This window comes from Calonectris borealis, chromosome 10 (assembly GCF_964195595.1).
Source record: "Calonectris borealis chromosome 10, bCalBor7.hap1.2, whole genome shotgun sequence".
Lineage (NCBI taxonomy): Eukaryota > Metazoa > Chordata > Aves > Procellariiformes > Procellariidae > Calonectris > Calonectris borealis.
Window position 1 is genome coordinate 8511813 of NC_134321.1, and position 25993 is coordinate 8537805.

Sequence of the window (25993 nt, forward strand, 5' to 3'; positions counted from 1 at the left end):
GACACCATCAGTATAAAAATAAGTCCACAGTAACGTTTATTTCCCCCCAGAAAACATTCGTTTGCCCGGCCAATCTATGTCAAATAGTGGCAAGATGATGTACTCCTGTAAGTAAAATCTCACAGATTTGTAGCAAACAGTCCAGACCACCGTTAACACTGATAAGAGCAATTATGTGGCTGAACTTCATCCAGTGTCCAATTCTAGTATATTCGCTGCTACAGACATGGCTTCAGGGAAATTCCTTGTTTAAGTGACAGTCCAGTAGATTTCCACACCTGAGGACCATGGGAAGTTGGGAAAACTCAAGGCATCTTGGAGTCCAGAATTCCAGATGGAGGTTTTGCTTGTAGTGAAAATTGTCCAGTTCGTTTCTCACCATGGTGCGTTCAGCTATCAGGGACGTGCCTTCGGCTTTTGAGCAAGCAAAAGAAAGAGAAGGATGAGTGAGCCAGGCTGTTATAGCAGATGCCCTTAAAAGACATTTTCTGGATAACAAGAGCATATTTTGGGGAGAATCAGCAGGCACAACGCAACACCACTAACATGCGGTTGGCTTCTCCAAGACTTGACAATTCTCAAGCTAGAGCTCTTTAAAGTTAAAATGGTTTCAGACATGATTTCCTTCCTTAATTCACTCAAATTGTATTTCTCCTTTATTTATATTGCATAGTTGAAACAGTAAGTATTAGGTAAGTCCAAAAATAAATTGTCATCTGAACGCTTTTCTTGTTACAGTAAACACAATATAATAGCGAAAATCTTCCTCTATGGCTGAAACTGAAAATTCAGAAACCATTCTAAAAAAAGCTCTTACTGACCTCCTAGCTCTCCAGGTACACAGATTTCAGGTTATTAGCACCAGAGGAAACAAGAAGTTTCTTGGGGTTTCAATCTCGAGAAATCTAGTTCTAAAGCTACTCTCTAAAATTCCATCTTCTCTACTCTCCTCGAGCTGTATCAAATTATTTTTACCCTTCCAACTGATCCTCCAAGCCAATTTGAATAGTTTTATTAAGAAGTCTGAGCTACTGGTTTCTAAGTTATATCTCATCCTAATTTCTCAAGAACTTTCTCTCCCAATACACTACTTTTCTAGTGCAAAAAAACAAAAAAAACAAAACCCCAAAGTCATTTTTAAAATGGGATCTTACATATTCATGAGGTCTGCTTCCTTTACAGTAAATCTGTTTGCTTTACCGACTAAAAAGGTGTCTATCTTATTTATAACATTTAATCTCGTTATTACTAAGTTAGCCAATGACACCTTGGGATAATAGGCTTATTTTATCACAGTATCACAGTTCTGTTATCAGCATCATTATGTTCCACTTTGTAGAATGTTTGTTACTGACACAGAAACAAGAAGTCAGGCTGAGACATGCAGCTCAGTTCCATGGCTGGCTTTTAAAATTATTTTTTTAATGTGTGAGGACTGAATTTCATCTGAGAGCAATTCACAGGCAACATTTAAGGAACTTGGAACGTCATACTTAAGGTTACTTTAAAAGAAGATAGCTACAATTTATGAGAGTGTTTATAAAAAACCTGCGTAAATGTGCTATAAAAACACTCAAAATGAGTAGTGGACAAATAAGACAACTATCTTTTACTTGAATTGGCTAGCTAATAATTAAGAGAACACATCTCATATAAGAATGTGAAGAGGCATGTTCATATTCGCTTAGTTCGAGACAAAATTTCATACCTGATGAAAAAGAGAATTGTTCATCAGCCCTTGCGTCCCTGGGATTGCACCAGTGTGTTTTGCATGAACGTTGTTCACCGATGTCAATTTGGCAACTTTGTTTGATTTGCTGCTGCTGCTGCTGCTGTTTATGCTGCTTGAACCAGGTGAGCACTTTCTTTTCTTTCCTATTAATTTGTCAAGGGAAGTATGCGAATGTGAAAAACTGCTGTGTGAATTTACAGTCAGCTCGCTGGACTGATGAACAAACGGCCCTAAGGAGAGCGTGGAGTCGCTGCTGTTCATCATCACACTCATTCTCTTTATCGATTCTGCAGGGCTTCCAGTCGGAGGACCCCTCCCTGATTGGTCATGTTTGAGGCTAACAGAGTTAGCTTTGCTAGTCATACAGTTGAGGCCAACGCTGTGGGACGAAGCTGTCACCGATGGATGATAGGAGGTCCCAGAGTTTCCAGAGTTAACCACACAGTTTTTTCTAAAGGACTCTGTGGAATGAGAAGGTGCTAGCAGTGCGGAACTGTTTTTACGCTTCTTTCCTGAGCCGCCGCTGCTACTGACGCTGCCGGTACTGTTACAGGTGCCACTGCCAGCAGAAGATTCCTTAGGTTTAAAAGATTTGCTGGATTTCATTTTCTGAGGTTTGCTGGGCATAGGTGAAGGTACAGAGGAAAGCACTGTAGGTGTTGAAGGGGATGAAGACACTTGTCTCGATTGCATACTGCAGACAGGATCCACTGCACCCAAAGTAGCAGGATTGGCATTTAGTGTCGTTCCATGTGATGGTACCGATTTGTTATTCAGAGACACACAGGAAGGAGATACCAATGCTGGCGATGACATAACCGTGGTGGGTAAGAGGAAACCTGCTGCACTGACACCGTACTGCGAAGCAGGCATGGAGTTTGTCCGATGTGGTGCACGAACTGACGCTGTGTTAGTAGAGGCTGGAGGAATTTTCCTGCAGGTGAACAGAAAACGAAACAAAAACCTACATAGCTACCATTCTTCAGAATAATACCCAGTCTAATAATGCTACATTGAAGTGATTGTATCTTGAGGTCGATTAATGCCACTAAAATATTTTATTAAATTAATGGTTAATTGTTGCAAAAAATGTAAAGCATAGACTATCAACCTTAATTCTGATTAATCTGAACACAAAATTTCTGTTCTTTAACTAGAATCAGAGGTTTCATGTATTTCTACAAATACTAAGAACAGTAAGAACTCTTTCACTTCTACTCACTTCCACATCTGTGAATTAAGATGTTTCTCCAACATGAAGTCAAGTGCACACCGAATATGGTTCCACCGCTTGTCAAACACGTAATAACCTCTTCCAATTTGCCGACTACCAAATGTGCAAAACTGAAAAGACAGATTTTTGTTGGTGTTTTCTACTTTCAGTAGCAACTCTCTGAATAACAATGCACTTGTTTATAAATAAATATTGCTAAATTAATATACTTTTAGATGTTTAAATCAAGGATAAAAAAATAAAAATTAGAATTTTTATTTCTATGGTGTAACAACTATTTTAAATTTTTGGCCTTGGAATATTGGGATCATTTTCTTCCCATCTGATACTCCCATACTTACGACCAAAAGCAGTGGTCAAATTTGAATCCCTGTGATTAAACAGGGAAGGACAATAGTTTGTGTTTGTGTGTATAAAAACATTATATATATATATATATATATGTAACATCCACTTCTGAGGAGCTATCAGCTATCTGCTCATAGTCTGTTTTTAAAAAAAAAGAGGAGATAATTTGATATACAGGCTAGGCTATAAAGCTTGTGCTTTTAGTTAGACTAACTAGCTTTTGTCAAGATTTAAATATTAAAACAACACGTTACTGCTACTTTTACTGTGATGATTGGCACCTTGAGTAAAAAATGTGCGTGTGGGGGGGAAAGTCCAATAACAAAATCTCACCAAAAAGGCACTGTTTACATGTCCTTATTCCAAAACCACAGCCCTTTAGAGCAGTTACCAATTTCATCTTCAGTATTTTGGCATTTTGATTTCTTTTGGATTGGGGAAGTGAGCTCCAAACATATTTCTTTAGCACGCTTACTTTGCAACTACAGTTAAACCTTCACTGCCTACTAAGCAACAAAATAATTTTCTTAAAATCTAGGAAAAAAAAAATCACACCCAACAGAAAACCACCCTTAAAACCCCCAAGTAATTTGTTTACAAGTTCAGAGGCAGCGAGAGACCAAGGTTAACTTTTACTTAAAACGTACAGCGGCTGGTTGAGGATGATGACCTGAATAATGACAATCCAGTTTTTCAACAGGCTCTTCTTTTTCATCACATTCTCCCTCATCACTGGATAACCGAGATGCTGGCTCAGCTGCAGGCAAGGGAGGGTGCGGGGACTCGTGGACAGAAGGAGACTCGCTGGGGGCATTTCCACTGTGCTGGGCTGGACAGCCTGGAGGCCTGGGCAAGGCAAGCAATAAAGATGTTATTGAACTAAGTCTAGTTAAAAATTCCAAGCTTAAGTGCTTACTGTTACTGACAGAAGGAAATCTACATTAACAGACTTCTGATATTTTCCATAGTCTCATAACACATCTACTGAGAAGAAAGGCAGGAGGTATGGTACCTCTGGAAAAGCAGCGTTGCCCAATCGCTGCTGAACCGCTTTCATTGATGCAAGTCAGCTTTTACTATTTCAAACACCAAACCCTCGTTGCTAGGAGTTACAGCTCAGCATGTAATTGCTAATTGCAGACAGTCACCAGGCCTAGAGCAAAAATACTGCCCTGTCCAACAGATCTATATCGCTCTTTCAAAATCCACCTGATGAAGCTACCAGTATTAATTTCATACCATTGGATCTGCAGATTTTCCTTACCTTGGAAGACTGGGGGGGTGAGGTTTGGGTTTATTAGGTAATAAAGGCTTTGATTCTGTAAGAGTAACTCCATAAGAATTTTGGTGCAGCTCCTGGGAAGTTTTAGTAGGTGAGGGATGTGGTTCCCTGAGAGGGGGCATCTGCTGATGATGATCCGAATGTCGAAGAAGTTCCTTTTCCCTGGTTTTGCTTTTGTGCTCGGCTAATAACACATCAAATCGTTTTCTTCGACCCTGTACAGCCCTCCGCTGGGTTAAGGAATGTGTCTGCAAAACCATGAATAAATCATTAATCCCGGCCTATTAGATCTGTGGAAATCAAACACTCAAAACACGTGTCTAGAGCTCTAAAACAGAAAATCATCACACTCATGGTTTAGTAGACAAATGGAAGAATGACTTAGAAAAACTTTAAAATTGCTTGGTGGATGATTATAACCCTGTCTGATACAAAATAACAAAAAACAGCAATCGAGTAAAAGGCTTCTTTCAAATTTCTTTTTAAAAAAGAAACTGCTGAAGTTCTTGTAAGGTTAAGACTAGAATTGAAAATCTTTGTTACATTGATATTTTAACTGCCAACTAGTGCACAACCAAAAATACTAAATATTTACTTTCACTTATGAAAATATTTAACACAGTACTGTTTAAAATCAAACTTTTAATGGGAGACATGACATATAAAAATACTTTGCTTCCTTCTATATACTAATATATTCCTTGAAAACTAACATAATCAAATAGATATTAAGGAATGCAGAAAAATACAGCAGAATCCACAGTCAGACAGAACTCAAAGTCCTTTGAGTGCCCTGAATGCTACATGTAGTAACATGTGTATGTGTATACATGGCACAAATTCTAGGTAAAGTGAAGTAGATGGAAGTTATTTTTCTGAATTGTTAAAGTCACGTACAATACCTTTTTTTCATATGGCATAAAAGGTTTGGTTGCGTTCACTTTAGTAGGTAAAAATTATTATCACATAATTCAGACACAAATAGCAATTCCTAAAAATATTTTATGAGTCTGTATAATATAAGGAATTGCCAAGAAAAGTTTTTACTTTCTTTCTCTTTTACACTTTTGATTTGCCTAGTTCTCTTGTAAAATCTTGAAGCTTTTCCCTCCCCTATTAGCAAAACAATTGCCTCCCCCCTGTAATTCCAAAAGGGCAATGTGTTCAAGTTCAGTTCCTCTGGGTCATTAGTACCAGCTTCATTTACCTTTGTTCTGTAGGTGGTTTATTTACCAGATGCTTCCCCTACTGACAGTTTAGCTGCTTTGCAGGAAAGTAGCTAAATTTTACACAATTGCAGGGCATCTAGATTTTCGGTTCCTCGGGACTAAGTGATACCCCTCTGTTCCCCATGATTTTTGAGCCAGAGGACACATTTCATCTGACTTAAAGTTTTTATGGATTGTTTAATATAGAGTTTGACCTCTAGGCATACTCCGCGGCTTTTTCAGAAGACTCATTTCTGAGTTAGCTGTAGTCGTACATCAAGCAGCATTAGCATTTACACAAATACCTCCTAAGTATCTGCTGCAGACTCTGCTGGGGGGAAAGGAGGGGGAGTGAGAGGGGAGGAGCTTGATTTATTAAAATCCTGCATAAACAAATAATACTTTTAACGCTTCTGAGGAATTTTAAAATTCATGATCTAGGACCCAAAGGTTATCCCCAAAAAGAAGAACATGCTGGCCCCCTACTACCTACATGTAGAGTAATGTAATGTAATCTGTCTCATGTCAACATCCATGTTTAAAGGGTTTATACAAAAATACAAATCCCAGGTTACTTTAAGGAATATGTTTTTGAATAAATAATTAACTGAACTTCGAAAACAATTCCTTCTTGGTTCTGGGCAACATGTTTTGAGAGGTATCATTTACAGCGCTAATTACTGACAGAAAAAAATTGTAGTTTTCTGTTTTCTGTCATATTCCATAGGAAATTGAATTAAAACTTTACACAATCTTATTCTGATTAAGATATCCTACCTTGCATGTCAAAGACCTAGTACAAGGTTTCCTGGTTTCCACATCAATGACACCACAGTATATATCAGGATCAAATTCTCTCTCTGTCAAAGGTACACAGTATCGAAAAGTTATCAAAAGACATTTTGAAATACTAACATTTATTTTTATTACAAAAATTAACCATATTGGAAACTGTTTTCAAATGTAACACAGGCAAATGTACAAATAAAAATGCACAATAAAATCGTACAAATAATTGCACACTCTATTACAAATAATGTACAAATAATTTCTACACTCTCAGCAAGTGAGGTGTGCTGAAATACAGATCTCAAGTCTACAAACTGAATGGAGAAATTTACTGTAAGGGACTGTAAGGGACCCCAAAGGAGGAGTAGATCCTGCGTGTTAGGATTAGAGGTCACCATCGATATGAAGTGTGACAAACAAATGGTGTGGGTTTTGTTGTTGGTTTTGGTGTTAAAAACTTTTCTACCATTCTACTAACACTCAAAGTTACTGTGTTTAAAAAGTGTAAAGAGCAGACTGGGTTTACATTTTTGAGTTTATGAGGTGCTAGTTGTTTCCATTTTCTATGTACATTTCCATGTACCTTCCATATAGAAAGAAGGAAAAGAAAATCTTTAAAGATAGAAGAACGTAATTTTAAAACTGTAAGAACTGACAGCCCTTTGAGGTCTGTATGGTTTCTGAAAGCAATAGCCACATTTCAAGTTGTTTGCATCCTTTAAGAGTATGTCAAGTTATAGATCTAAATTCTAATATATAAAATGTACCTAATTACAAGTTACAGTGTTATAAAAGTGTTTAATTTACTTCTGAAACTTATTTCTATATATTCTATATATGTATTTCTATAGATACACTACTAAGAGGAATATAGCAAATAATAATTAAAAACAATTACCTGACAATCTTTTATGTAAAAATTTCCTATTATTTGTATTTTCTTCAGGTTTCTTTTCCAAAAATGGAGGCACAGAGAGAAGACCTTTACCATTCAGTATCTGTCCAGGGGAAGGCAAGGGTGGCTTTGGTATTGAGGGACAATTAAGGCCAGTCTTTATTGAGGAACTCACAGTAGTAGAACAAGTTGGACCAACAGCAGCTTTCAGTTGGGCACCATCTATCTTTGGATGAATCTTTTCCACTTTGACAGATGGAGTCATACTACCATTTATGAAAAACAAAGGGGGAAAAATTGAAAATTATAGTCATAAATTATAAAAAGTACTTAAAATATGTTATTACTCAACAATACTCTGATCTATTCATAATGCAAATATAGACCTTCCTCCTTTATTCCCAGTTTTCTTATTCTTATCTTTTTATTTTCACTTTTTTTTTTTAATGATGTCCATAATCTCTTCTGTCCTCTTTTCCCCATTTCCTTGGAAGTACTTCAGAGAGTCATCAGGGACTTCAGAAACTGTTATCTGGATTCACACACACAGCGTATCACCAAAGCAACTAGAATGGACCTGTTATGCGCAGTGAGAAATGCCCCATTCTGTGACAGTAAATTATGTTATCAGTTCTGCAATCTCACGCGTGCAGGTCAAAAATCACCTGAATCAGTGCTAAAACTCCCTTATGATCAAAGTATGCAGATTAGATCAAAGAATTAAGAGCCCTTAGCAAAATGACCTTTATTTATAGTGATTTAAAATGCAGCTTTGCAAGAGTTCTTGTTCAACATAGTCATGAGTATTATCTATAATCTTAGGCTAGGCTGCTGGAAAAGATCTGGAGGAGTTTAAAGTGATTATCTCTTAAACTAAAAACCCTCTGAAACAAAAGGAAATTCTACTGATATAGCAGTGCCTATGCAAATAATAACATTTAATTCTTTGTCAAAACGCATACTCACATTTTATCATGGGGAACTTTGCTATGCTGTACCGAATGCATTAACCTGTTGTTTCCGCTGATGGGCAGCTTGTCTTTGGGTGATTTCAACAACTTGGAATTTGATGATGATGCACTAGTACCTCCACTGGATGAACGATTGCTCCCACTTCCACTGCTACCTTTGTTTTTTGAAGGGAAAGATGAAATGAGGGAAAATACTGAAGAGGAGGGAGGAGTCAAAGGCGGCTTGCTGGAGGAGCTGTGTCTTCTTTCTGAAAAGGAGGAAAAAAAAAGGGGTTTTAAGCTCCCATACAGAAACAATTCTTAAATACTTCACGTTGTCATTTACTCCATTAACATTTTTCCTTTATTGGCTTGGGAGGTCCCCTGCCACACACAGAGCACAGAGGATTCAAGCCTCACTGTAATCCATGAGGCTCCACTCATCGCTGGTCCCCAGCTGGTTACCGGAGTCTCTTTTAACTTTGGGAGCTACATTCCTCAGCCACTAAAGCTTAGCTTTTAATAACACTCCCCACTCTCTCTCCATCTTAAAGAACTAGAAAGTGAGAATCAGACCTAGACCTCAGACACACAAAGCAAAGAGACCCCTATCCTCAGGCCAAGCAAGCTTAAATATCATATTTCCTCAAAGGATAACAATTATCTGTAAATATGTTTCCTAATGGTCAAAATTGTATTGGAGCCAACATTCTAACTTTCACTTCATGACAACCTTTTAGTATGGTCTACCAGACCTTCAGTGTCGAACACCCCTGAGAACAGCAGCTCAAGTATTGACCTACATTGGTTTTTGGGGTGTTGCGGGATTTTTTTGGTTTTGTTTTCCTCTTATTAATTCTATAGGATTTCTATTTAGGAACAACATCAAAAGGAGCAACAGATACTCTTCTACAAAAAAAAAAATCTGATAATTTGAATTAAGAGTGGTCAAGTTCCATCAATGAATGTGTTGGAAAAGAAATTATTTAATTGACATTAAACCATTAACACTGATGTATTGCTAGCACCATTTCAGTTAAAATAGTATAAAGGTAGTTCTTTGGAACAATGAACTTCTCAGTCACAAAACACCTGACAGCTACACATGGACCTGTTAATTGACCATTTGCTGGACTGATACTTGGACATCTGTGATTCCTCGATGATCTGTGTAATCAACACCTGCTCGAGAGACATGTCTAGCAATCAAGTATATGCAAACCACAGATCTAAGAGAGAACCAAGAATTAGCAGGTCTATCAGGAGAGTGGAAAGGCATCCTTCTCCTTGACAGCGGTAACACTTCTTTCTCCGCCAAGTATTGTTAAAGGTGACCAAATCCACCACCGATCAATCCCAGGATCACCTTACAGATTTTGGCTTAAGTTTACTTAAACTGTGAAAGAAGCAGGCTACTCACGAAGTTACAACATCTACAGCCAAGAGTGAAAGTCAAGTCCAGTGCAACCGGTACGGAAGTCTGTAACGCTCTGGAAAATGTAAATTAATACATCCGTGTTCTGCTTATAGGACCTATTTTCCCCCTAATCCTAAATACGGCAATCATACGCCACTCAGATGATGACCACAGGGCTCCATTCGTAGCTGGAAACCATCAAACAAGACAGCACCAACCCTGCACCAATGTCGTCAGGCACATCACCCGCTGCACGGCTCCTGCAAGCAAGACTCTAACAGAGTGCAACAGCAATAACCAGGGGAAAAAAGACAAGCCGCTCCAGCAGTGCAAGACGACAATATAGGAGTCTAACACCTGGCAAGCTAATTTCTTACAGAGGTGGGGAAGCAGCATTTTAAATATGTTCATTAGCTCAAGAGAAAAAAAGTGAAAAAGCATAGAGCTTAGACTAGGGAACTGCAGTCAAGAAATGATCTCTGAGACTGAACCAAGAGATGTGTGTTTCTCTGTTTAACTGCAAAATGGGTGCAAACTACCTAACAAACCTTCTGCAAAAGAGTCATCACTTCTTAATTAGTATTTACCAAAAAGGTCTAAGAGGTCAGGTTAAATGCCCAACAGAAATACGCTACAAATGCAGTAATTTATTACCCATCTCAAGAAACAACTGCTTTAAAATTATAGTATTTAGAATAACTAGTTATCTGTGATGTTCAAAGTCATCTACTTAGTTTTCTAGAACCAGATGCCATTGAAGAGTTTGTAAGTGAAGTATGTTAGCATATTTATGTTCTAGTAAATGGCTGTGCTTCTAATATGACATGCTGCTTATTGCCAAATGTCTTTTTATAGCAATGGCAAGAATCCCTGAGCAGCTCTGATAAGTTACTATTTGAGGGCCATTAGTTCAGCGATGCTACACCCTGTGAGATTACTCTGCGAGATAATGAGAAAAATTGCTCAATACTCTTCCACCTTCTGTATATTTAGAAAATTCAAGGTCCAAGTTCTTATCACAGTTACAAATAATCTTTAATAAACCAGTGGATGACTAATGCAATCTTTGGGAGTTTGTTTTGATTTTTTTTTTTTTTTTTAAAAAAAAAAGGAAGAGAGGGTGTTACTTCCTTGGAGAAAACCTGGCAGATGAAAAGAGAAAGGGACTAGAATAAGACTGAGTACTTCCTTGCATCCCATCATTAGGAATAAACTAGACAAAATATTAATCTCAGCTATTAATCCAAGTGATATGAACACTTCTTTTCCGGCAACTTTAACTGGTACTGCTGTCATACTAAACTGAGATGTTACTGACTACTATTTGCATGAATGTTTCATAGCATCAATCTCAATACAAGTGAGTTAATATAAAAAGAAAGTGTTTTACACTGCTGATAATCAGAAAAGTTGACCTAAGAGAACTAAGGCTAATGGCTGATCACACACCAAGGTTACAGTCTACCTGTTAGAGAGAATTTCCATTCTACAGGCAGACATATGATTTGGAACACACACAAAAAAAAAAGCCAAATGAGCTTTTTATAGAATTGTGGGACAATTTCTGAAAGAGATATTATTAACATTGTAAGTCTGTGAAACCTTCACTCACTCCTTCTGTATGTAACCACGACTTGTGTAGTTGATCAACAAAATGAGACGACTTTTCAGCTTATTTTTCGTAACCTGCCTGGACCTGTTTTGTGTGGACTATGTACAAGTAGAGGTAGGGCTGCTACTAGGATTTGCTTATATTTAATGTTTCAGTCTCTTTATAAAATTCATGGTTTTAAGTGAAATCTGCTTAAGGTCTGTTTTGTAAACCATCTGAATACTACTGATGTCTTATTGGAGAAAGCTAATATTATTTTTGAAACCAGACATGTTTTAAGCATGGCATACTTGATCTAATGAATGTATTTATTGACAGACTGACATAGTCTTTTAATGGAATAATTACTACACAAACTGTCACTGAATAATCAAGACCACCATGCTTATTATGCTAAGCATATTATAATGAGAAATTCTACTAATCATCTGCCAATCTAGTACGGTTCCCATTTGCCATTAACTCTGACTCTGCCTGAAAACATTTAAAAATATAATTATTTCCAGGTGTTCAGTTTTCAAATTTTAAAAGTTAGGACTCACGTTCCCTTCACATAACTCTTGAAAGAAAAATATTTTTTTTATGTCATGATTGCTTTTACAACACATCAAAGTGATTATTTCAAATATTGTGTCTGTGTAACATGGTTCTAAACTCTAAAATTTGGGAGGAAGATTTTTTTTTTGAGGGGCTGGGGGTTGTTGTTCAAGGGTTTTTTGTGTTTTTTTATTTTAAATATCAGAAACATGTAAGTTTTGGCATTGGACAGAGAACCTGAAAGTCTTCCTTGATCCCACAGCACTGGGTAGAATCTGACCTAAAATGAAAGCTGCATTCAACACTAAACCTTAACAGATAAACTCCTCCCTAAATACCTTTGCATTTATAGAACATATTTGTGAGAAGGAAAAGGGCTAAGGAGAAGGGCTGTACAGAGAATTAGAAAGCTGCGAAAAGAGATGGCATCTCAGCAAAGGCACTCTGCTCAGTGACCAGGATATCTGTTAACTATCAATATGGAAAAATACAGAGATAGTTTGTGTGCTACTGGACTTACGGTTGAGCAAGCATTATACACACATACTGCCAAAGCACACTGGACTTCCTGATAAAATGGATATTGATAACTTAAATCTCTTCAAGAGCTTTAAAAAAAAAAAAATAATAATTAAACAGCTTCACTTGGCCCTTAAGTCTGGCTGCCAATTTTCTCGGGTTTAAAATCTTATTTTCCATTGTATGTTTCCTACTAAATGTGCACTAATTTCTGACAAAATGCAAAAAAGTAACCTGGAAAGGGAATTTAAAAAAAGGGGAAAGAAAAAAAAGAAAGCTTCTCACCATGTTTGGCTACTACTTTTTATTCTTCCATCAATGGGTAAACACTTGGACTTACTGTGATTTATAACTTTATTTCTATATTAAAATAAAATAGGATATCCTTTTATAGAGAAAAATATTCTGGTTTTCATAAAATGCTACTTTCTTTGCTGCATGCTTAACAAAAAAAATAATTAAGAGTAACAATACTTTTAAAATTTTGAAAAATATTCTTCCCAGGTCTACACTTAGGTCCCAAAATCTAGGAAGTGTTTTGTGTGCTGTTCATTCTCTCTGGGCATCAATTAATAGCTTTGGGCAGCAAATACAAGATGTACAGATCAAATTTCATAAACCCATTTTTTTATACTGACTTCTTACGTAAGTACTGGGCAAAAAGTCAAACTGACCCGTGTCAGTGCTAGCAGAGCCGTCACTAAAAATGAAGCACAGCCATTCGAACACGCATGAGTTTAGTTCAGTGAAATACATTGCAACCTCAGTTAACATTCAGAAAGACAATTTTAACATAGCTTAGCCTAGGTGTAAGAGTATAACGCAGACTATAGAATTAAATGTGTATATTGAAACAAAGCATAAAGGTAACTTTATGTTTAAGTAATAATTATTTCATATATCTGTCTCACCTGAAGCATAAGCATGATAAAAGTGCAACTTAAAGCAAGCTTATCTTTTTTTCCATGGTACTGAGCTACTGCTTGACTAGTCATTTGAGAAATTATTTAGTACAGCCATATTAAAACAAACATCTTTTACCTGAGGATAAAATTTATTTTCTGTCAGTATGATTATTACTTTTCTAGAGTAATTGTTGAGAGCTAATTTACTTGATCTTCTAATTTCTCTAGAAGGATCAGATCCATGACACGACAGGAAAGCACAGACTGGAACACTGCTGTGGAAGGGCACCTCACAATAGCTCCAGATTTTACTCAGCAACCAACTGAAATCCCTTTTGTGGCTCTACCCCAAACGCCTGGGTTGGGCTCTGATCCACCATCATTCTGACCTCATCATGATAAAGAAAAAAGAAAAAAAAAAATTAGATCCACGAGGATTTTGCAGGGGAATCTCGGGGGCTAAAACAATCATGGGCATAGCAGGCAAATTACTCTTCCTTTGATGCCACCCTGGCAGCGTGCAGCTGCTTGGGAGCAATCGCCTGCGTGGGATCTTGATCTGCTGCTCACTCACTTATTGCTGCTTCATTATCCCGCTCTAATCACAGGGCCTAGATACCAAGGATTCTGCCTTAATCTTCCACTGATGTCCCTTTAATCATCCCATCAGTTCTGTTTGCGCTGTAAGTCAGGATGAGGTCACTCCGTCCTCCATTGTGTGGTGTTTAAACTTACGCTCTTAGCTCAACAGACAGAATCTAAACCAAGTTATATTTTCTGCTCCAGCAAGAAAGTTACAGAAAAGAATATTTATGGAGTCCAAGCTATAAGTATGACAGACTGCCAAGGCTTGATTGGCACCAGTACAATCTGTCATGTCTCTGGAGAGAATTCTTCTTACTATTTCATAAAAAAACCTTGCTTTGCAACTGGCAGCTGATATTATTGTTTATCACTCAGTGTTAGCAAAACCACGAAGAGAATCTGACTGATAGTCAGGTATGCTTATGGCACTCCATTCACAGAAAAATAACACTTGAGCAGAAGAGAAAGGAAAAAAAAAGGAATTATGTGATTTACATTGCAGCATAGCAAATGCAAGTCAGGGTGGCACATACGTAAGCATTATGTTGGTTTACGTATTTACACCACTTACCACAATGGTCTTCCTTATCTTGATCAGAGTTCTTCAATATTATAAAAAAATAGTAATAGGTATAAACCATTTATCTAAGAAATAGGTTTATATAATATCTTTTATACAGACTATGGCTAAGTTAGCAATACTGATGCAATCTTACGTCCTGCACTTCCTCACTTTAAAAATATTCCGTGCAATTGCAGTACAGAATGTTTCTGTAGATATCTGTATATCACCATGCAAAGAGGCAGTTAAGCTACAAGGACAAAACTTTACTTAAAATGTGTCTCTTCTCAAAAATCCATTAAAATGCAAGACACGTAGCCAATTTTGAAGAGTGTATTTTAAAACCCAGAGCTCACCTCCACAGCTTGATATATTAACAGGTTTGCTTTGACTAGCAGAGATTTAAAACATGCTGCTTTATATGTTTTTACATTATACCTTTACCACATATGTGCTACAGCACTGTTCAAAGACAGTCTTACATTTACATTGAGATAGTTAATAACCAAGAAGATAAAATGACCTTCTTAGGGGCAAAAGATAGAATTTAAGTTGAAGTCATACATTACAGAGCAAAACATAATACAGAGATCAACGATTTTTAAAATTCCCTTTAAAATATTCTTTCACATTAAAGCAATTTGTGGAGGCTTCAGCTTGGTAAGTGCCATAAAACATTTATGCTCTTCCACAATGAGAACTCAGAAAATTATCTTCCTCTGAGAAAATCCTTTGTTGAAGCCAACAGACAAATAAAGCAAATACATCAAGACCTTTCTAATTGCTGACTGGGTATGCTCCAAAATTATACGTCAGTTCCCAGGACATTTTTACTTCTCAAATGAGGGCTGTATCACCACTAAGCTTTACATGTCATCTGTTTTCTGCATCTTTGTTTAACGGCAGCGTTTACCTCCCGCTCTGCTGTCCAGCACTCCTTGTTAGGGCGAAGCCCCACTGTTCCAGGTACGAATCAAAACACACACTACAAGTCTTCCTAAAAAGCATATAAAATCTGACTATACTTTAACTAGGGTGCACTGATTTATTATGAAAACGCGTAATTACAGAGAACAGATTTTTTTTCTTTTAATGCTTTGGTTATAAATGCTCAATTCAGAACCCAAAGCTCTCATATATGCAAATATTTGGGTTTCAGTGTATCATTCCAATTCCAAAATCCCTCCACAGTAATTCACACTGATTTAAGACATGTAAATAAAACATATCTGGATGTTTATGACGGTCCAGCATACTTAACTAATCTTCCTCATGAAATCCAAACTTCAATGCAACCAAAAGCCACTGATCTTTTTGAATGATGTGTTTGTAATAGCTACGTTAACTAAAAGTGTCATGTAACCTACTTCCTATCAGTCCAGAAGTCCTAGACTGACAGATTTTTAGCTCAACTTTCACTTTGGTTTGCTTTTAAAAGCAGGTTTTCCAGAGCACTTAACATAGGAAACGCAAGCAAAGTTGGGAATTGGAAAACATCCTCTGACAAGTATTCTGGCTTTCATCTTCCCCAGCCTCACTGCGCCACATCAGGTGTGCCACTTCAACCCTCTGAAGTTTCCCAACATTTAAATTTGAATATTTGCAAATTATTTACTCAACTCCCAAGAGGTGTTATGACAGTTAGTTAGTTAACCACATCCCTTTGCACAGAAACAGAACACAAATGTTAGCTATTATTATTTTGTTCATTTCATTACAGTAGTTATAGAGAAGCACTGCCTACTTTTAAAACTGTAAAACCAATTACTCGACTTCTGACTTCTAAATACATATGTTTATAATTTTCCTAGAGATTTACTTTCGAGAACCGAAATCCACTCACAAGTGATCACTGTGCAAAATACGTTAGATAAAGGAGCACGAAATTCTGCGTAAGCAGGGTCACAGTTTTGTTGCTGCCATTGAAGAAAACAGAGGGGGGGAGCAGAAAAAGATCATTTTCACTAGTAAGATTCTGAATCCCAACTTCAATATTTTAAAATCACATTTCAAAAAGGAGACAATCTTGTAACTATAATCTAGGGTATTTAAATGACGCTTTTAAAAATGGTACAACTACTGTGTAGCCAGGATGGTGTTGTAATTCTCTAATAGCACAAGATTAACTGGGCAGGAATGGCCATCTCCACTACAAAAACTGCTGCAAAATGGCCCCAAACCCAGCACACCTCCCCTGATCTCCAAGATTACCACCACAGAAAGGACAGCAAGGAGCAGACAGAGTTACTAAGAACGTAGCAAAAAATAGCAAAGCTAAAATGTATTTAAATAAATAACCTTCAAGTACATCCCTTTCTCCACCGTTGCCTCTCCACAATTCTCTGCACATTACTAAAGCTAGTTTTTCCATTTTTCTGTATTTGTTACTAATCTTTTCAAAACCCCTTGTATTCAACACATATGAGTAGTTCTGTAATAAATTTCCACAGGATTTAAAATTCCTCTTTAAAATACACGGGGTTTGCCCCTGAGAGATGTAAAATAACCTGTGAAGCATCAACCAACACAGACTGTCGTGCCAAGCCTGCAGACAGACTAGGGTTTTGCTGTGTTGTGCGGCGCTCGCGCGCAGCGGCAGACTGGAATCAGGGACGCTCCTGTCAGGTTTGTTTCAGCTATTCAAAGCCTCCTGGAGACCAGTAAATCTCTCAAGAGCAACATGGGAAAACTGATAGAAGCAGGACATTAAATTATTCACGGAGCAGAACCACAAGCAAAATGGAGCCAGGAAGACCAACTGTTGGGAGGTTGCCCTTCATCACCCAGAGGAGGCCGTTTTCCCCATCCTTCTCCATCCCCCTTTTTGCTCAGGTAAACCCAAACGCAAGGGCTTTAACATCTCAAAAAGACTCCGGCATAATATCCAAGATCAAACTTCTGGTACCCTTTCCCGAGCAACTTGCCAAGAGGTGGGGGAAGGAAAGGACAGATTTCTCACCAGGGAACTGGCCCTGGACCTTTCGGTCGGTAGCCGTCTTGTAAATCTGTCAAGCGCTGGAATATAAATATTGCAAAGTTATTATGGAAGGAGAGCAGAGTGTCTTAGATGGTAATCGGGCCATGGAGAGATTATAATGTCCACATTATGAGCACTAATCTCTGTGTAGCCTGTTGACGACATGACAATACCTGCACTGTCTGATTAAAAAGCAGGTATCGAATAAATAATTTTTTGCTATTAAAAAAATTGTTATTTGAAAAAAAACTTTGGAGAAGCCACAGTGATAGTAAACAAAAACGTCAAAAAAAGGTAACCAGTATAGATTAGCATCGTACCAAGATGCAGCATGGGTCAGCTTCCTCAAAAATACAGCTGGAAAACTGTTCTCTCATATATGCTTACCCTGAATGACATTAAAGAAAAGCTTCAGCTTTTCAAAACAAGCATAAAGCAAATTGAAAATAAAAAAACATTATTCTAAACTTTTATTAAAGTTGAATAAACAGAAGTTTAATAAAGAACTCTGTGTTGAAACCATGGGAATAAAGAATTAAGGGAAGAACCACCACCTAATTTCTGATTTTCTCTCTCTCCGCCCATTTTCTACCCAGAAATCAGGTTTACACCTTTAACACCATGTTCTTCCCCTTCAGCATCAACAATGCTCCTTACAAGACCTTATCACATACTATTATAATATTGTGTAATATATTCAGATGAGTTCACATATCCAAATGCCTGTCTAGCTTTCATCTTGCTAATGCTTCTATTCACGCCACAATCAGGAATTTTAATGTTTTCCCCTGTAGCTATTTCTTTACATGTAGCAAACTTTAATCCTTGCATGTTGACTGTCAGACTCGGCTCCGCTACAAAAAAAAAAATGTGCTGACATTGAAAACTTGCTTAAAAGCTGTTAGCGAACCAAAATACAAAGGGGGTTAAGGGCTAACTGATAAAGTTCTGGAGATGGGTGTAAAAAAAAAGTCTTGAAATGAAAGCTCTCCATATGAAAGAGATCAAGAAGAGTGAATTGACTTTGTTTTGAGTAGGAGAATAAGAGGAAATATCACAGGTTATACAAAAATAGTAGTGTCAGCTAAGTAAATCGCGTTCTTTGATTTTGTCATTAAGAAACAACAAGATAAAGAGACATTGAGCACAAATATTTTTCTTATGTACTGCACAACTAACAAGTGACATCCACTGCGACACAATATGAAAGCTTTGTGAGATTAAAAAGATAAACATGAACATGGCTACTTAGAACTAGCCACACACCGACTACAACAGCCGTTCCTCTCCCCCGACGTGTTACTGCTCATGGCAGAGACGAGGAAACACTGACTGATGGAGCTGAGAAGGAAGCTCCCGTCGCTATCTCTGACGTTACCCATCTCTCACATCTGTCCCCATATGTACGGCACCAACCACACACACCCTATGGATGTGACAACCCATGCGCTTCCCTACAGCGAACGGGACAAAAGCATTACCGAGCCTCTACACCTATGGGCAGCGCCCACTTGCAGGAAAACTTCACGGGGAAATGAGAACGGCGTGAGGGATCCAGGCTGGGCTTCTGCCTGCGCGGCTAACACCCCGTTTTCTGACCAAGTCTTTAAACACAAGAAATGTTGAACTTTTCCAGGATGGAAAATGAAGATGGGAAGCAAACCTGTGGTAGGGTGAATTGCAATATTGTTAAAAGATGTTTCAAGAGTCGAATAACTTTCCAAAATCTGAAATCTCTTGGAACCATAAATACTCAATCTGCAATTTCAATGGAAAACAGAGAATAAATATTTTGGTTTCTTGTTTTAAATCAGATCCTTACGTTATTTTACACCGATTTAAGGTTTTTAGGCATTAGTCATTTTTCAATTATAAAAAAGGATCATTACAGCTTATTTCATTAACACTGGTCAATCACAATTGGCGTGAAAGAACTGTTTTCATGTTTAAAAACATCGACCGTGTTAACTATACACTAATTAAAATTTTACAGCAGCGTTAGCACAGCAAAGTCTCACAGAAATCACTAATACACTCAAACGAGGGCACAAACCTACTGTGCTTGCACAATAATGTCTTTCAAATGAAATAAACCAGCCCTTTCACATTTCACTTTGAAAGAACCAAGCAATGCTGTAATTAGGATGCGCTAACTAAAATGTTTGTGCAAGTTTAACCTTTCAAATAAAAACACAACTGCACTTGACACATCCAGGCTGTGTCTGTATTTCCTATTTCCTCCTAAACCAGAGATAAAACGGCACAGACCATCCTGCCCACAGCCAGCCAGCCACACAGAGCCGTAACAAGGAATGTATTTGCCCTCTGATTTATAAATTACACGGATGAGTGCATTCAAGAAAACAAGCTGAAATGAACACGCTTTTAATAGTTTCTTTCTTTAATTAACACTTTGATTAACAGCTGCCAAGTTAGCTAGAGGCCTGACAGGACTGCAATCGGCTGTCTACGTTTTTATTGCTATTTTCTCCCCTTGCACTTTCCCCATCAGAGCAGCAGCTTCAGAGCGCTTGTTGCGGATTCCAAGTTTCTGCGGGGACCCAGCTTGGGAGCGGAGCCGCCTCCCGCAGCCCCCCGGGCAGGCACCCGCACAGCTCCCAGCGCCGGCCCCGGCAGGGGCTGCACGGCACAGAGCAGAGCAGAGCTGAGCTCGCCGCTTCGCCCCCGTTCATGGCAAACTCGCCGCCCGCCCGCTTTTGGAGTCGGGCCAGACCGCTCCGGTGACATTTCAGAAGGGCTCACGCGGGCCACTTGCAGCACGGAATCCCTCCCCGTGAGATTATCCATGTCGCTCGGCGAACTCCGCCGCGGCCCCGCGGCACCCGCTGTCCTCGCCAGGCTGCCTCGCCACCGGTGCTGGGCTCCCAGCCAGCCTCGGCTACCTCGTGGCAAACAGCTGCCCCCGGGGGCTGCCCCCGGGGCTCTGGCCAGCCTCAGCGTTACCTTCTGCCTGCTGCCGACGGGTGCTGGAGCCACGGAGGAGGCTGGAGATGGCCATGGCGGCAGGCCCTGCGGATGGAAGTTAATCCCCTCTCCGATTGCCGTGGTGAGCTGCCAGGCCCACGCCGGCGGCGCTGGGACGGTTCCCCCGCGGCTGCATCGCCCAGCCCGGGGGCAGCTGGCATCCCCGGAGCTGCAGCTCCCTGGGCTGTTGGTGGCCCATGGCGGCCCGGGGGGGCATGGCCCCTGCTGCCCCAGCAGAGCACCGGAGGACGCTCCTGGGATGCTTCTCCAGCAGCACAAATTCATTCCAGTATTTACTGTCCTGAACTTCCAGATAGGTCTCGCCATCCTAAATGTCCAGACTTGGATGTCTGAACATTGGGGTCTGATTTCCACCCAAAGTGAGCACATGGATACTAAAATCTAATCTTTACCAAATTACTAATTTCTGGACCATTTCCTAAGTAATCACTAGAAAAAATTATAGCGTATCTGCTGACAAAATAGAATAGGAAGAAACAACTTGTGGCTTTTGCTCTTGTTTTAAATTACCATAATCAAAGCTGAAACTTCTGGCCTTCCTCACTTATCAAATTACACCCAAGTTCATTTTTAAAACCAAGCAATCACTTTTTCACCAAAATAAAAAGTTTGCCAAGAGGAAAGGCATCTGGCTTCTACAAACGCCTTTGTGTATTAGTATCAGTGTGTTAGCATATCACTTTCTTTTCATAAAGAAGGGTTAAACAGAAGCAGGGAGCACCATTTCAACAGGTTGGGTGTTGGTTGGGTTTGGTTTTTTTGTTTGTTTTGGTTTTGGTTTTTTTTTTTAAAGGAACATACAGAAACCTGGAGACTACTACTCCCATTAACAAGCTTAGAAACAAATCTTAAATCCTAAACCACAAATATTAAATACTAACTTTCCCATGTCGGTGCACTCAGAACACGAGACAGCAACCAGTCCCTCTTTTGCTCTGAATTTCAAGAGAAGTTGACAGCTCATGTCACCTAACCATTAATTGTTCAGGACAACTCAGGAATACAAAGACATTTCCTTGGATTACGCTGTTTTTAAAAGACATCTCCTTCCATTGCTAAAATTAGTACCAGAGGCATGCGTGTTTTTGGAGGATTTGTTTCTATTGTATACTCTTCTACTTGACACCCATAATTAAAACTGGATAAGTCTCCAACAGATTTTAGTGGTTCACAAAATTCTTGACTTTAAACTACTACGTGCGGAACCAGCACTGATGTATTTGTTTTCTTACCCACTAGAATATATCCTTCCTTAGTCTTTGATTTGCTCTAGTCTCATTTTAGAACCAAGAGGGCGAGTAACTTCTATTTTTTTGCTTTTTCCACAAATAAACCGACCAAGATCAGGCAATTTAATTCCCACGTGGAACAATATAGAAAGCTGTCTTCCTTCTGAGTAAGGGTGAGGACAAAGAGTCCAATCGCTAAGAAACCCCAGCAGCTGGGTGTCAAGGCAGGAGCTGGAATGGAAGGGAGAGGCATGACGGTACATTCACATGGAGAAAAAACCGCAACAGCCCAAGGGAAGGCACACAATGGCCAAGAGGGAATGCAACGGGATTTTATGGTTGCTTATGTTATAGTAGCAGCATATATGTCAACTGTCTCAATCTGTGCATTTGTTTTTATTTACTATTTTCCAATGACTAAAGGCTTTTAAGTAACTTTATACAGTAAATATTCATGGGTTTCACCTTGAAACAGATTGATGCATGTGCCACAGTTAAATCACATGCTGCAAGTGTACTCTGACAAATGCAAAAGTAATTTTAGTTAAATGTAGTAAAAACAACCCATTATATAAGGCAATGAAATAATGAAGTTCTTTTCCTGCTACTAAATATCGCAAATGGTTTTAAGTTTTATTTTCTATCAACACTACTTAAAGTCATTTAAAAAAATCCCCAAAACACCAACAACATTAGTCTGAACACAAACACTTATATCATCAGTTAATACCTGAGTTCAGAGGCCTAAAATTAGCCTTGCAAGCTGTGATAATACTTTGTGCAGATACATAGACAAAGGGACATACATCTGCCCACACGGATCGCTCCCAGGGAATGAGGCTGAAGCGATGAGGCTCCTGCTCTAGCGCCAGCTCAGGACAGCGCAGGCAGGGCAGGCGTCCAGGGAGTTCAACATGCATCCCTGCAGAGGACCTAATTTCCAGGTCTTTGCTGTTGCAGTATCATCCAAAAAGAACAATTTGAATTGTGTTAAAACCATTGGAATGGAAGAAAGTTTGCTTCCTACCACTCAAGATAACGTAAAGAACAGCATCAACCCCCTCCTTTCTTCGTTTCCTCACTGAATCCATGTAACATGAAAAGATATTTATATCACGGGTGATGCTATCACTATGCACACACATACAGTAGCTCCCTAATATGAATGAGTACCGCAGAATGTTAAGAAATGCAAAAAACCAAAAACAAACAACAAAACCAAACCAAAACAAAAAAAACATTCTACAACCTGAAGTATTCTGCACATTTTGCATTGCCAAGAAAATTGTTTTTAAGATTGGCTAGAGAATTTTTAATCTTTTGTTTACATTATATTTTCTTGCCTGGTTTTGTGAAGTGAGATAAAAGCAGCTCTACCATGTCTCCTTACACTTGTCTACATTTTAGTGTTCTGTATTTTGAAATGATAGGTTAATTTCAAATAAACGGGAGAGCTGGATTTGAGGTGGTGTGCTCGCCCACCCCCTCCACTGACAGAGGTCCTAAAGATACCGGGGTTTATCATTAGCATTAAAATCAGCATTCAGACAGCAAAGGTGGGACCTCTCAGCGGAAGAGAGGAAGATCTTCACTGGCTGGTTCATCATGTGCACGCTCCAGCCTGGCTGTGGCATGCATATGTCTTATTAAACTGACAGGCAAATAAAAAAAAAAGCGGGGGGGATGCAAAACATGACATGAAACCTGAAGCTACATATGTGCACAGAGCAGGAGGTGTTACAATGGGAGGGAGAGCGATGGCAAAACACACAGGACAAAGCCACAGACGACCAGGCTTCATTATCTCCACTGCAGATGAAACAACTCATTTATCCTTTCTCAAAATTCAGCAATCTCAGGCACCAATTTCACAATCACTTTAAGCTGGCTGGTGCAAGCTAATACTGCCACAGCAAAAAGCGTTCCTACCCTCTCCCCCAATCCTGACCGCTCAGTTCGAGCCTTCGCACCATCTGCTCTCCCCGTAACAAAGAGCAAAACCATCCGTTCAAAGACCTGACAGTCTCACAAACCACAAGCCTTCTTGTGCCAAAGCTAGCAATTAACAGAACGAGGACTAGCAAGAATTAAAGTGTGACTTGATCCCAGGGAACAGGCTGGAGGCCTAAGCAACTGGGGATGACAAAGAGCTGCACTGTGAGCTGCAGTTATGATTAGTTTGCCAGTTCCTGGAAGTTTTGAGGGGTACATAAAAAAAATTTAGATTCGCAAGGAATTTCATCTGATTGATATCAACACTGCATAAGCTCGGCTTGCTTACACTGCAGCCTGCTTATGTTTATGTTTAATACTGTCTAAAATGATTTCGTTGTAAATATTTTGTTTTAAAGAGATTGTTTTGTTACTGGCTACTATTATTGTTCTTCCTGGAAGGAAGAGAATGATGGGCCCTGAGCCAACACCAAACTTCTTAAAAGTTGATCAATCGAGAACTCCAGCTTGGTTACTTGGAAAAACCGACTTTGCTGCTATGGGGAATGCACGGAAAGAACCCTGCCGGACGCTATGTGACACGATGAAACCAGCCTTAGTAAAGGCAGCAGCAAAATCATATATAAAAAGTAGTGCTTCTGACTTGTATTTAAGACCTTGTGTGTCTTTTTTTCCCCTGAAGCTGGAAACAAGTGCTCCGAAGTACCATCATGAATGAAATTCCCAGAATCTCCAGAACCATGGGGCAATGGATTTTGAAATCACTGGATTTTATCTTGAGCAGCTGCCACAGAGTGTCTTATGTGCTACAGAAAAGACAAATATATCAGGCAAGATTTCTGGTTTTGGTGTTTTCTTTTCTTTTCCAAGTGGCATGCTTAGAAGTTCCTCAGGTTTTAGAAAAGTGGAGCAAATCCAAAATAAAATGGGTGGCTGAGTACAGAGGAACAACTTGACAGGCTTGTTGGTGCACGATCAAGTGACAGCATTTTATGCCTTAGTATCAACTCCACTTACACAACGTGCTTGTTTATACGAAATACAAAATAAAACTGCTACCCATATAGCACGTGTACACACAGAGCGCGAAGGCTTCTATATAGACTTATGCCATTTTCAGGGACTAAAACCAGAAAAAGACATTTAGCACATTAGATTTCAAGCATACAAACACAGCTATTGTGGACCACTGCCACCTGGACACCTGGGACAGGGCAGAGGAAACAGCAAGCAGCCCAGGAGCTCATCAGGGCTTCCAGCATGTCCTAACTATCTGCCAAGCCTCCAGCCTCCCCGGGTACATTCTTGTGATCCCAGAAAAAGGTGATGGGTATGGTCATAAAGGTCAGTACCCATCCTCATTCTGAACACCGATCGATCCTATGGACAGCGTGCTGGACTGAGAAAGGAACTGGCCACTATCAAAATTAAATGACAGTAGCTGTCATTCTCCACCTGTGACAAGCGAGATGCGAGCATCAAACCTTGCAATATTACGCACATATATTAGTTTATATAATTTCTATGGCTATCAAAGCAGTCACAGGTATTTTTAGAAGCTGGCTGGTGCATAGCTTTGTGACCCACTTGATGACCTTTGGTCAAAGAGTACATGGCACTATGACGGGGATGGGACTGAACTGTGGCGGTTTAAAAACCTCTCCGTTGACCTTAGAGGCCAGGAGAGGGCCAAGATGGCAGGCTTCCAGGCATATACATGGTTATGTGTAGCTTGTCAGAGGCTGTAAGCCAAAATGAAACTGAAGAAAATGAGAGCTAGCTAGTCCCATGCCAATGATGAGAAGGGCCAGAGCCTTACAGAGTACTGTAAGGCTTAGGCTTCTCATTATGATCTAGAAAAGTGAAAGAAATGAAAACAATTACTTCACTAAGTCCATCCTAATACAGCAGAACATCAAAATGCTTAGCCTACGAACTCAAATGAAGACTTCAGCCACGTAGTAACAAAGGAGACACAGCCAATTTTCCTCTTAGCAAGGAGAGGAGCCATGAATTCCATGTGAATATCTGCAGACAATAATGAACAGCTCTTAAAACTATCAAAGTATATCACACAAAACTTCTGATCAGCTTAAATCCAGCTCTACAAATAATCCACAAACATCTGAAAGTTTCAGGCTCAAAGATGGAAGGGCGCACTGAAAGGGGTACACCTTCTACCTAACCCACAGAATTAGCCGCAACACACCGCAGAAACTAGGGCCTTTCCCACCGCCAGACACAACAAACAGG

The 25993-nt window shown here is 39.2% G+C and overlaps 1 protein-coding gene across 3 annotated transcripts in view; it reads right to left on the minus strand.

Moving 5' to 3' along the window:
- Positions 1 to 19: 19 nt before the first annotated feature.
- ATXN7 (ataxin 7) overlaps positions 20 to 25993 on the minus strand; it is an 87548-nt gene continuing 61574 nt past the window's right edge. For all 3 annotated transcript variants that reach the window (XM_075158697.1, XM_075158698.1, XM_075158696.1), the window contains 8 exons: positions 8455 to 8707; positions 7492 to 7754; positions 6582 to 6664; positions 4579 to 4844; positions 3962 to 4160; positions 2955 to 3076; positions 1709 to 2666; positions 20 to 414 (listed from right to left, as the gene is read on the minus strand). In XM_075158697.1, the coding sequence (XP_075014798.1) occupies positions 397 to 414; positions 1709 to 2666; positions 2955 to 3076; positions 3962 to 4160; positions 4579 to 4844; positions 6582 to 6664; positions 7492 to 7754; positions 8455 to 8707 (2162 nt within the window). In that variant the 3' untranslated portion in view covers positions 20 to 396. The remainder of the gene's footprint in view (positions 415 to 1708; positions 2667 to 2954; positions 3077 to 3961; positions 4161 to 4578; positions 4845 to 6581; positions 6665 to 7491; positions 7755 to 8454; positions 8708 to 25993) is intronic.